Source organism: Blennius ocellaris (genome assembly GCF_963422515.1).
Source record: "Blennius ocellaris genome assembly, chromosome: 13".
NCBI lineage: Eukaryota > Metazoa > Chordata > Actinopteri > Blenniiformes > Blenniidae > Blennius > Blennius ocellaris.
This window is the reverse complement of record NC_137662.1, coordinates 24893345-24905123: the sequence shown is the minus strand read 5'-3', so window position 1 is coordinate 24905123 and position 11779 is coordinate 24893345. Positions and strand designations below refer to the sequence as shown.

The 11779-nt window shown below is 51.1% G+C and overlaps 3 protein-coding genes across 3 annotated transcripts in view; 2 read left to right on the top strand and 1 right to left on the bottom strand.

The window, feature by feature from the left end:
• Positions 1-3669, bottom strand: part of ncoa4 (nuclear receptor coactivator 4) — a 7411-nt gene extending 3742 nt beyond the window's left edge. The window contains 5 exon segments of the mRNA XM_080507546.1: positions 37-145; positions 241-329; positions 616-756; positions 1235-1337; positions 3567-3669. Coding sequence (XP_080363672.1) covers positions 37-145; positions 241-329; positions 616-756; positions 1235-1337; positions 3567-3640 — 516 coding nt within the window. The 5' untranslated portion in view covers positions 3641-3669.
• Positions 3670-4876: 1207 nt separating this feature from the next.
• yipf3 (Yip1 domain family, member 3) lies at positions 4877-8926 on the top strand. Its single transcript, XM_080507549.1, has 9 exons — positions 4877-5119; positions 5449-5676; positions 5763-5869; positions 6423-6468; positions 6557-6649; positions 6802-6933; positions 7367-7480; positions 7569-7692; positions 8475-8926. The coding sequence occupies exons 1-9, from the start codon at positions 5054-5056 to the stop codon at positions 8594-8596; spliced, it is 1032 nt and encodes a 343-aa protein (XP_080363675.1). The 5' UTR covers positions 4877-5053; the 3' UTR covers positions 8597-8926.
• Positions 8927-9336: 410 nt separating this feature from the next.
• Positions 9337-10707, top strand: dnph1 (2'-deoxynucleoside 5'-phosphate N-hydrolase 1; the record flags this gene model as incomplete). Its single annotated transcript, XM_080507866.1, has 4 exons — positions 9337-9529; positions 10204-10272; positions 10373-10483; positions 10583-10707. The coding sequence occupies exons 1-4, from the start codon at positions 9394-9396 to the stop codon at positions 10705-10707; spliced, it is 441 nt and encodes a 146-aa protein (XP_080363992.1). The 5' UTR covers positions 9337-9393.
• Positions 10708-11779: the final 1072 nt, after the last annotated feature.

Sequence of the window (11779 nt, the reverse complement as noted above, 5' to 3'; positions counted from 1 at the left end):
TGTGTGTGTGTGTGTGTGTGCGTGTGTGTGTGTTACCTGTGCGGTGATGCGGCCGAATGAAGTGATGGCCTGCCTCAGAGACCGAGTGTCGGCATTGAAACTCATGTCAGGAGTTTCCTCGGGTGTCAGATTCAGAGAGGACAGCCTGCAGACCCAGGAGGAGAAAACAAGCGCACCATCAGTGTCTGGTACACACTGACGTGTGTGTGTGTGTGTGTGTGTGTGTGTGTGTTTACTTACTTCTCCATGCAGGCAGTCAGCTGGTTGTTCAGGTCGTTGCTGTTGTTGTTCTGCAGCTGTTGGACGATCACGTCAAACTGACCTCTGAGCTGCAACACAGCAGAGTTAAAGCCCTGGTTAATAGTTACCCCGGTGCAGCTGGTTAACAGCTGGTTGACAGCTGGTTGACAGTCAGTAACCAGAGGGGTTAATAGTTACCCCGGTGCAGCTGGTTCACAGCTGGTTGACAGTCAGTAACCAGAGGGGTTAATAGTTACCCCGGTGCAGCTGGTTCACAGCTGGTTGACAGTCAGTAACCAGAGGGGTTAATAGTTACCCCGGTGCAGCTGGTTCACAGCTGGTTGACAGTCAGTAACCAGAGGGGTTAATAGTTACCCGGTGCAGCTGGTGCAGTTGCTGCTGCAGAGTTTCAGTCTTGACTTGTTCCAGCAGCTCGATCTGACCCAGCAGCCAAACTTCCCTGCAGCGCAGCGCCTCCTGCTGACGACTCACACAGCTCTGCAGCTCCGAGCGCACCTGAGCGCACACACACACACACACACACTGTAACAGCCACACACCCAGAGACACACACTAACACACACACACTGTACCGTACCTGCTGATGTCTCAAGTGTCTCTGTCTGTCTGAGCTGTGTTGCTCTCTGTTATATTGACCCCCCCCAGGCCCCGCCCCCCTGCTGACCTCACCTGTCTCTGACTAACCGTAATCGCCTGTGGTGACCGTGGTAACCATGGTGAACCCAGATCAGTGTGCCACACAAAGAGCGGCCGTGAGTCAGTGGTGATGGCGACGCAGGCAGATCAGAGGATCAGCGGTTTGATTCCCCGCTTTGTCTCGGCGCTAAAACCTGCTCATTAGCCGGTCGTCCCTCTGAGCCCCGCGTCCCCCAGCCTCACCCCGTCTCACCCGCTCATAACACCCAACAATGGACAAACGCTACCCGCAGGGTCTAAAAAAAGGAGCAGGAGGAGCAAATGATGAAGGACTCACCTCCCGGGCGTTCTCCCTGAGCTGCTGCTCTGCTCTCATCACTCCGCTGATGGCGTCTTCCAGCTCCTCCTGAGCCTGCTGGCACTGGGTCTCCGTACACATCCTGCAGGGCGGCAAGAGTCGGAGCGTCAAGAATTGGGACGTCAAGAGTCGGAGAGTCAAGAGTCAGAGAGTCAAGAGTCGGAGCGTCAAGAGTCGGGACGTCAAGAGTCGGGACGTCAAGAGTCGGGACGTCAAGAGTCGGGACGTCAAGAGTCGGGACGTCAAGAGTCGGGACGTCAAGAGTCGGAGCGTCAAGAGTCGGGACGTCAAGAGTCGGAGCGTCAAGAATCGGGACGTCAAGAGTCGGAGCGTCAAGAGTCAGAGAGTGCCAAGAGTCGGAGCGTCAAGAGTCGGGACGTCAAGAGTCGGGACGTCAAGAGTCGGGACGTCAAGAGTCGGGACGTCAAGAGTCGGGACGTCAAGAGTCGGGACGTCAAGAGTCGGAGCGTCAAGAGTCGGGACGTCAAGAGTCGGAGCGTCAAGAGTCGGGACGTCAAGAGTCGGGACGTCAAGAGTCGGGACGTCAAGAGTCGGAGCGTCAAGAGTCGGAGCGTCAAGAGTCGGGACGTCAAGAGTCGGAGCGTCAAGAGTCGGGACGTCAAGAGTCGGAGCGTCAAGAGTCGGGACGTCAAGAGTCGGAGCGTCAAGAGTCGGGACGTCAAGAGTCGGAGCGTCAAGAGTCGGGACGTCAAGAGTCGGGACGTCAAGAGTCGGAGCGTCAAGAATCGGGACGTCAAGAGTCGGAGCGTCAAGAGTCGGAGCGTCAAGAGTCGGAGCGTCAAGAGTCGGAGCGTCAAGAGTCGGGACGTCAAGAGTCGGAGCGTCAAGAGTCGGAGAGTCAAGAGTCGGAGAGTCAAGAGTCGGGACGTCAAGAGTCGGAGAGTCAAGAGTCGGAGAGTCAAGAGTCGGAGAGTCAAGAGTCGGAGAGTCAAGAGTCGGAGAGTCAAGAGTCGGAGAGTCAAGAGTCGGAGAGTCAAGAGTCGGGACGTCAAGAGTCGGGACGTCAAGAGTCGGGACGTCAAGAGTCGGGACGTCAAGAGTCGGGACGTCAAGAGTCGGGACGTCAAGCATAAAGGGTATCAAGAGTTGGAGCATCACAAGATGTGTCCACTCGTGAGTGCAGTCTATATATGCAATTGCATTCCAGTCTGCATGCAGTTTCTGTTTCTTTTCAGTTTTATTGTGACATTCTTAACTTCCTGTTTCTCTTCCTCTGAAGAGGAATGCTTCAACCATGTTTTGACCATGTCTCAGTGTCTCTCTCTCTGCATCAACGTGTGTCAGTGTCGCTCACTGTGTTCTGTTACTTGCATATCAGTTGAACTTTGCTCTGAGATCACAAGAGACTCTGCAGCAACACCCCGGGAATCGAACCGTCGACCTCACGTTACCAGCAGTGTGTACAAGATAACCCACCATCTGAGCAGCAGGGTGGGGTGACGCCCGACCGCCTCTATCAGCAGCAAACACACACTCAGCTGGAGGCCCGACCACAACGTCAACAAACCAGTAGAAGAGTGACAACAACAAACCAGTACAACAAAAGTGACAATAATAAACCAGTAGCAGAGTAATGACAACAAACCAGTACAACAAGAGTGACAATAACAAACCAGTAGCAGAGTAATGACAACAAACCAGTACAAGAATAACAATAAACCAGTACAACAAGAGTGACAATAATAAACCAGTAGCAGAGTAATGACAACAAACCAGTACAAGAATAACAATAAACCAGTACAACAAGAGTGACAATAATAAACCAGTAGCAGAGTGACGACAACAAACCAGTAAAACAAGAGTGACAATAATAAACCAGTAGAAGAGTAATGACAACAAACCAGTACAAGAATAACAACAATAAACCAGTACAACAAGAATAACAACAATAAACCAGTACAACAATAAACCAGTACAACAAGAAAACAACAATAAACCAGTACAACAATAAACCAGTACAACAAGAATAACAACAATAAACCAGTACAACAATAAACCAGTACAAGAGTAACAACAATAAACCAGTACAAGAGTAACGACAACAGACCACAATAGTAATAAACCAGCACTACAACATGAGCAACAACTGCAACAACCAAACCAGTAGTAGAACTAGTAGCAGAACCAGAACCAGTAGTAGAACTAGTAGCAGAACCAGTAGTAGAAGTAGAACCAGAACCAGTAGCAGAACCAGCGGGGCCTTTAACTCCTCCCGACCACCAGCTGAACTCCCTGACCGACTCCCCGGCAGGTCACGTGCCGGCTGAACGTGTAAACGGTGCGTTTGTACCTGAGAAACGGAAAACCGCCGCCGAGCTTCACTTCTACCTTCATCTGGAAGCAACGAGGAAACACAGCGGCCATCAACGCCTCGCAGCCCGCACGTAGGCACCGGGGCGGGGGAGGGCCGAGGGGAGGGACCGGGGCCGAGCACGGGGGAGGCCGTGGAGGACACGGCCGCCTCGTGACGTCCAGACGGGTACAGACACATGTGCTCGGTATTTTGATGAGTTCGCGCTGATAACGCGGTCAAACATTAACTTGTCCCATCGGAGGTCAGAGGTCAGAGCTGTTTACCTGAATCTGGACAGCCTGACCCCCCCCCCCCCCCCCCCTTCCTGACCGGAGGTCACACACCCTGCTGGCCACCGGGCCTTGACCGCCGGAACCGCGGCGGAGAAACAGAAAGCGACAGTTTCCATTTCGCCGAGTTCTCATATGATTCCGATAAAACGCGAGCAGGAAAGAACCACAAAGTGAAGTCACGCGATCCGATCAGGAGGTTTCACACGTACAACGATAATGACGACGAAACAAGCGACTCCACAACCCGCAGCCTGTTTAATTCTTCAGCCTGACGCGGCCATTATGTTTGAATCGTGTGAAATATTACGGACGTTTCTGCTTTAGAAGGAAGGAACTGACAAAATGTTCCAGTTTACGGCTGCTAGCAGAGCGGCTAACACCGAGCTAAAGGACGCTAACGGGAGCGGCGTCACTCACTCTTCTCCGCTGGGACCGACTCTTCGATGTCCTGAGTGGCCCGGGCTGAAGGTGCAGCCCGCTCGGTACCAAATTTCTCGCCGGTAAAGGTCGGTGCCGCGGGTCCCGGTTCCTGCGAGCTCCGCAGCTGATGGCTCAATGTCACGTCACGTAAAGAAAACAGCAGACAGAAGGCAGCGGAAGTATCGCGAGAGTTGAGTGACGTGAGGCGGACAGCTGCGGAGGGATCTCGCGAGATCGCTTGAGTCCGGCTGCCACCTGCTGGTTTGGAACGGACACTGCGGGCGCTGACGTTTTTTTTATTTTTTTTATTTTATTTAAACTTTTTATGTAAAATAATTTCACCTTACAGAAACGTGAACGCACAAACAATTAATAACGGCTTTTATTTAAAGCTGCAGGAGATTGGTTTTACTGATTTGTTTCACATCTGTCATTATGTTCAAACTGAACCACCTCTGAATCTGGTCCTGGTCCAGATTGTGTTGTATTTAGAACGGTCCTGGTCCAGACTGTGTTGTATTTAGAACGACCGGAGCGAAATTCAGCTGGTTGTTGCGGAACGAGAACACCCGACTCTCGCGATATCTTCGTTTTCCTCCACGTCAGTCCGCTCTGACGTCACGAAGAGGGCGGAGCCACAAGTCTTGATCGCCTCCGTCGGACCAAAACATCCGCACCAGGAGCCAGGACCAGATCCCGGACCAGAACCAGGACGGTAGCCCGCTCCCTGCCACCCAGAAGCCGGGCTCAGCAGCTCCGTCAGCCGCCACCATGTCTGCAGGCTCCGGGAGCCGGAACACGGAACCGTGGGGCAGCTTCGACGACAACCTCATGCAGGTGAGCCGCGAGCCGCCGGCTAACGAGCCGCGGAGCCTCTGACTCACCTTGTGTCACTGCCGAGCGACGTTTTAGCTCTGAAACGTGCTGCTGGCCGACCTGGTCACCAGGCAGCCAGGGCACGAACTGCTGCAGCACACCTGGCTGGGCTCTGACGTCACGCTCTCTCTCGCTCACTCTGTGTGTCGTTTGAAGAAGCCCCGCCCCTTTCCAACTCCCATCAGGTCAGGTGTGTCGCAACAGGGTGTGAGGAGGTGACGTCACAGAGTCAGGACCTGACGTCACAGAGTCAGAATCAGTCAGTCAGGTGTGTCCTCGCTGTGTTTCAGGGCGGCGGCGGCGGCGGCAGCGGCTCCGCCGTCATCGACATGGAGAACATGGACGACACGTCGGGCTCCAGCTTCGAGGACGTGGGCGAGATGCACCAGAGGATGACGGAGGAGGACGAGGAGGGGAGCGGGGACGCCGCCGCCGCCGAGGACGAGGGCGTGGCGGACGGAGAGTTTCTGGGCATGAAGGGGTTAAAGGGCCAGCTGGGCCGGCAGGTGGCTGACGAGGTGGGCGCTTGTTGTTGTTGTTGTTGTTGTTGTTGTTGTTGTGGTTGTTGTTGTTGGACCGTCGTGACTGGGCTGTGTGTGTCCAGGTGTGGCAGGCCGGGAAGCGCCAGGCCTCCAAGGCCTTCAGTCTCTACGCCAACATCGACATTTTGCGGCCGTACTTCGACGTGGAGCCGCTGCAGGTCCGCAGCAGGTAGGCCCCGCCCACTCCACCTCATTCTATTAGTTCTTTATTTCATTCATTTAAAACAATGCAACCACAGCAGTTCAGACTTTTTAACTCTTCCACCTCCGTCAGAGCCTCCATCACCACCTGGACTAAATTACATTGATACTAATATTATATCATATATTTCATCTGGCATATTGCATGTACATATACATATATTTATACGTGTGCACTATTACCATTGGTATTATTATTACTGATATATATATATATATAGTTATTGTTATTGTATTGCTACCATATTGTTATTGTTATTGTATTGTTACCATTATTAGTAGTACTATACATGAGTATTATACACTATTACACATTGTTTTTATCTGTATTATTGTTATTATTATTAGATAATGCCTACTTTCCCCACACTTATATGTCAGATATGGAACAATCAACGAGTTACACAACCAAAACAAAGGACTCTTATTTAGAGAATCTTTGACTCTATGCAACACACTTCCTGTCAGTGGTGGATACAGCTTGACCCCCCCCCCCCCCCTCTCTCTCTCTCCCCCTCTAGACTTTTGGAGTCCATGATTCCTGTCCGCATGATCAACTTTCCTCAGGTAACACCTCTGTCCCGGTCCTGGTCCAGGTCCTGGTCCAGGTCCTTGTCCAGGTCCTGGAAAGTCCTCTGACTGTGTGTGTTTGCAGAAAGTAGCGGGGGAGCTGTACGGTCCTCTGATGCTCGTCTTCACTTTGGTGGCGATTCTGCTGCACGGCATGAAAACATCTGGAACTGTGATCGTACGAACACACACACACACACACACACACACACACACACACACACACACACACACACACACACACACACACACACACACACACACACACACACACGCGCGCGCTGACGGCATCTTTACCGGTGTGTCTCCCTGTGTGTGTGTGTGTTGCAGAGGGAGGGGACTCTGATGGGGACGGCCATCGGGACGTGTTTTGGCTACTGGCTCGGCGTCTCGTCCTTCGTTTACTTCCTGTCCTACCTGGTGAACGCTCAGATCACCATGCTGCAGACGCTGTCCCTGCTGGTCAGTGCTGGTGTCACACACACTCACACACACACACACACACACACACACACACACACACACACACACACACTCACACACTCACACACTCACACACACACACACTCACACTCACACGCACACACACTCACGCTCACGCTCACACTCACACAGACACACACATACAGAGACACACACACACACAGACACAGACACACACACACATACAGAGACACACACACACAGACACAGACACCCACACATACAGAGACACACACACACACACACACACACACACACACAGACAGACAGACAGACACAGAGACACACACTCACACCCACACACAGACACACACACATACAGAGACACACAGACACACTCTCACACACACACATAGAGACACAGACACACACACACACACTCTGATGTGCCTGCGGCGGTGTGCGTTGCCAGGGTTACGGTCTGTTCGGCCACTGCGTGGTGCTGCTGGTCACCTACAACCTCCACTTCCACTTCCTGTTCTACGTGCTGTGGCTGCTGCTGGGCGGTCTGTCCACGCTGCGCATGGTGAGCGCCGATTACCCATCAGCCCCTCTGTCAGCGCGGAGCCCCGACTCACCCCGTGTGTGTGTGTGTGTGTGTGTGTGTCTCTCAGGTGGCCGTCCTGCTGTCTCGGACCGTTGGACAGACTCCTCGTCTCCTCCTGTGTGGGACTCTGACTGTGCTGCACATGAGCTTCCTGCTTTACTTGCACTTCAACTACCACCAGATCCTGGAAGGTAACACAACAACAACAACAACAACACAACAACGACAACACAGCAGTGTGACTGACCAACACATCCAGGATCTCTGTTTCCTGTCGCAATAAAAAAAACAACCTCAATCAGCTTTGCGATCAAAACATCAGGCCTCAATAATATATTATATATATATTGAGTTCATGTTGGTAAAATGATTTGTCTTCTTATATTTACCAGTAGCTTTTTTCATTATGTCGTCCTATTCTGCATTAAATTCTGGAAAAAAGGTGACGTACAGAACATCTTAAAATCCCCCGCAGGAAAAAGACAAATGAAATTATTCCTTAACTGTTAATAGTTTAGAATAAAATAATAATAGCACTTTATTTAGGTTTATTTGATGACTGTATATGAAAATATTGTTTCTGGTCATAAATCATCCAAAAATAGAATGAAGAGACAATGTTTTTGTTAGTAGACATTTTGCGATAATAGTCATGTATTCATTGAGAAAAACGATGTTTTCATTCTTCTGGATTATTTTTTCCACACAAATGTCACATTTTTCATGCCAGTAGCTTAAAGCGTGTCGTAGCATCTCCTAGCATGCTACGTTAGCATCTGCTAGCATGCTACATTAGCATTTCCTGTTGTTTTTGTATTTTCCAATAAAAACAGATGACACATAAAAACCAAACGAGCAGAACAGAGTCAATTATCGCAGTACGAAGCAGCTCCAGGACCGGGACCTGGTCCAGGAACTAGTCCAGGACCTTGGTCCAGGGCCGGTGGTGATGAAGACGTGTTTTGTGTTTCAGGTCTCCTTGACTCTCTGGAAGGACCCAACCTGTCCCCGATCCAGAGGGTCGCCAGAGACGTCCCCCAGGTTACACTCAACACTACCAGTAGGAGTCTGGGGACACTGGTGAGGTCCTACTGAGGGTCTACCTGAGGTTCTACTGAGGGTCTACTGAGGGTCTACTGAGGGTGTACTGAGGTCCTACTGAGGCTCTACCTGAGGTTCTACTGAGGGTCTAATGGGGGTCTACTTGGGGTCCTATTGAGGGTCTAATGGGGGTCTACTTGGGGTCCTATTGAGGGTCTAATGGGGGTCTACCTACCCCAGGAGACCGCAGGTTATAAAGGACAGTCCATGTTCGTGACGCCATGTTGTTTCAGAGACTTTATCAGCTGCTTGTTTGTGTTTCCATGATTCTCCTGTTGCTGTGATGATTTTGTACAAAGACACAAATAAAGTTGATCAGCTTCACTGGCCGTGTGTGTGTGTGTGTGTGTGTGTGTGTGTGTGTGTGTGTGTGTGTGTGTGTGTGTGTGTGTGTGTGTGTGCACCCATGCATGCGCTTGAAATAGTTTTAAAAATTGTTTATATACTCGGCCCACGGAAACAAAAATATGGAGGAGAGAAACAAATGATCAACCTTAATGTACACATTTGCTAATGTACCACGTGTGAAAAAGCATAATAGAAATTATTTCGGCATGAAAGCACGAAAATTCGGCGAGAGATGATTATTCTAGTTGGACTAAACCTTCCTCGGTAGAAACAAATGGACTTGAGGCGCAGGCTGACCCATCCAAGATGGCGCCGCGCCGCGACGTCACCTCCGCGGGACGTCCCGCCCCGGAACATGCGTGTGTATGACGTCAGTCGCACGCTGCAGCAGGCAGCGCGGGAAAACAGCGGCCGGCGGCAGTGAAGACGGGAGTGCGTGCACGATGAAGGTGTATTTCTGCGGGAGCATCCGCGGCGGGAGAGATGACGTCACGCTTTACCAGCGGATCGTGCGCGAGCTGCAGAGCTACGGAACCGTGCTGACTGAGCACGTGAGCAGAGCCGAGCTCACCGACAGAGGTAACAGTAACATACACACACACACACACACACACACACACACACACACACACACACACACACACACACACACACACACACACACACACTCTGACACGATACACACACATTTAGTAACCGTGTGTATTACAGAGTGTGGTACAGAGTGTACTACTGAGTGTACTACTGAGTGTACTACTGAGTGTATTACAGAGTGTATTACAGAGTGTATTACAGAGTGTATTACAGAGTGTATTGCACTGTGTATTACAGAGTGTGGTACAGAGTGTATCACTGGGTGTATTACAGAGTGTATTACAGAGTGTATTACAGAGTGTATTACAGAGTGTATTACAGAGCGTATTACAGAGCGTGTTACAGAGTGTATTACAGAGTGTATTACAGAGTGTATTACAGAGTGTATTACAGAGTGTATTACAGAGTATTACAGAGTGTATTACAGAGCGTATTACAGAGCGTATTACAGAGCGTATTACTGAGCGTATTACAGAGCGTATTACAGAGCGTATTACAGAGCGTATTACAGAGTGTATTACAGAGTGTATTACAGAGTGTATCACTGGGTGTATTACAGAGTGTATCACTGGGTGTATTACAGAGTGTATTACAGAGTGTATTACAGAGTGTATCACTGGGTGTATTACAGAGTGTATTACAGTGTTACTGTCTTCCAGGAGAAGAGGTCTCTGCAGCAGATCGAGACATTCATGACCGGGACGTGGCGTGGCTTCAAGAGTCTGATGGTGAGACACTGACCTCTGACCCCTGACCCCAGTCTGACCTTGACCTCTGACCCCAGTGTGAGCTCTGACCCCTGTCCCTGACCTCTGTGTGACCCTCCAGTGGTGGTTGCCGAGGTGACGCAGCCGTCCCTGGGCGTGGGCTACGAGCTGGGCCGGGCGGTGGACATGAAGAAGAAGGTCTTGTGTTTGTTCAGACCGTCGTCGGGGCGAAGTGAGGCTCCGCCCACCTCATTACGTATGCAGCCAGGAGGAGGGGGGATCTGATCGTGTGTGTGCGTGTGCGTGTGCGTGTGTGTGTGTGCGTGTGTAGGTCTGTCGGCGATGGTCCGCGGGGCGGAGGACGGCGAGCGTTTCGTGGTGAAGGACTACAGGGAGGAGCAGGTGGAGGAGGTTCTGCTGGAGTTCTTCAGACGTGTGACTGACAATAAAACCTGAGAACTGAGAACTTGGAGTTTTTTTCTGAGACTCGCCTGAATCCAACGGTCCTTCAATCTCAATTCAAACCCAATGATGACTCAGCATTTCTGTCACCCCGCCGCTGACTCAGCTTTTCTCCCATAATCTGCTGACTCAGCATCTCCCTCCCTGCTGACTCGGCATTCCTATCATCCCCTGCTGACTCAGCGATTCTCACCATCTGCTGACTCAACGTTTCTTTCACAACCCGCTGTACCCCTCACTCCCTGCTGACTCAGCTTTTCTCCCATAGTCTGCTGACTCAGCATTTCTCTCACTCCCTGCAGACTCAGCGTTCCTATCATCCCCTGCTGACTCAGCGTTTCTTTCACAGCCTGCTGTTTCTCTAACCCCCCGCTGACTCAGCGGTTCTCCCAACCTGCTGACTCAACGTTTCTTTGACACCTCCTCCCTGCTGACTCAAGTGTTTCTCACCCCCTGATGACTCGGTGTTCCTATCACCCCCTGCTGACTCAGCACTTCTCACCATCTGCTGACTCAACGTTTCTTTGACAACCTGCAAAATGTTTCTCTCACCCCCTGCTGACTCAGAAGTTCTCGCACAACCTGCTGACTCAGCGTTTCTTTGACACCCCGCCCTCCCTGAGGACTCAGCATTTCTCACCCCCTGATGACTCAGCGTTTCTCACCCCCTGATGACTCAGCGTTTCTCACCATCTGCTGACTCAGCGCTAAGTGAAGCATGCCTGGCTGCTGAGCCTTCTGGGACGTCTAATGACGTCTAAAAGAAGTGGTAAGTGAGCAGAACAGTGGCCAGCAGGTGCAGCAGGCTGGAGAACCTGCAGCGCCCCCTGGAGGAGGAAAGTGAACCTGAGTGAAGACGTTTTTATTCACCACAACATAAAAATAGACGGAGTTCCGAGTTAAAACATGAAGGTGTTCATAGTGAGACGTTCCAGCGAGCAGAACCACGACAGAAACGTGACATCACTGAGGCCGAAAGTCCAGAAGTCCAGTCCCCGAGTGTCACGGCACATCTCTAGAATATCTCTAGAACATCTGTAGAATATCTCTAGAACACCTCTAGAAC

Excerpts from the sequence above, each read along its gene's own strand:
- yipf3 (XM_080507549.1), top strand. The coding sequence starts at position 5,054 with ATGTCTGCAGGCTCCGGGAGCCGGAACACGGAACCGTGGGGCAGCTTC. Across the intron at positions 5,120-5,448 it reads TCGACGACAACCTCATGCAG|GGCGGCGGCGGCGGCGGCAG; the intron begins GTGAGCCGCGAG and ends GCTGTGTTTCAG. Across the intron at positions 5,677-5,762 it reads GCCGGCAGGTGGCTGACGAG|GTGTGGCAGGCCGGGAAGCG; the intron begins GTGGGCGCTTGT and ends GTGTGTGTCCAG.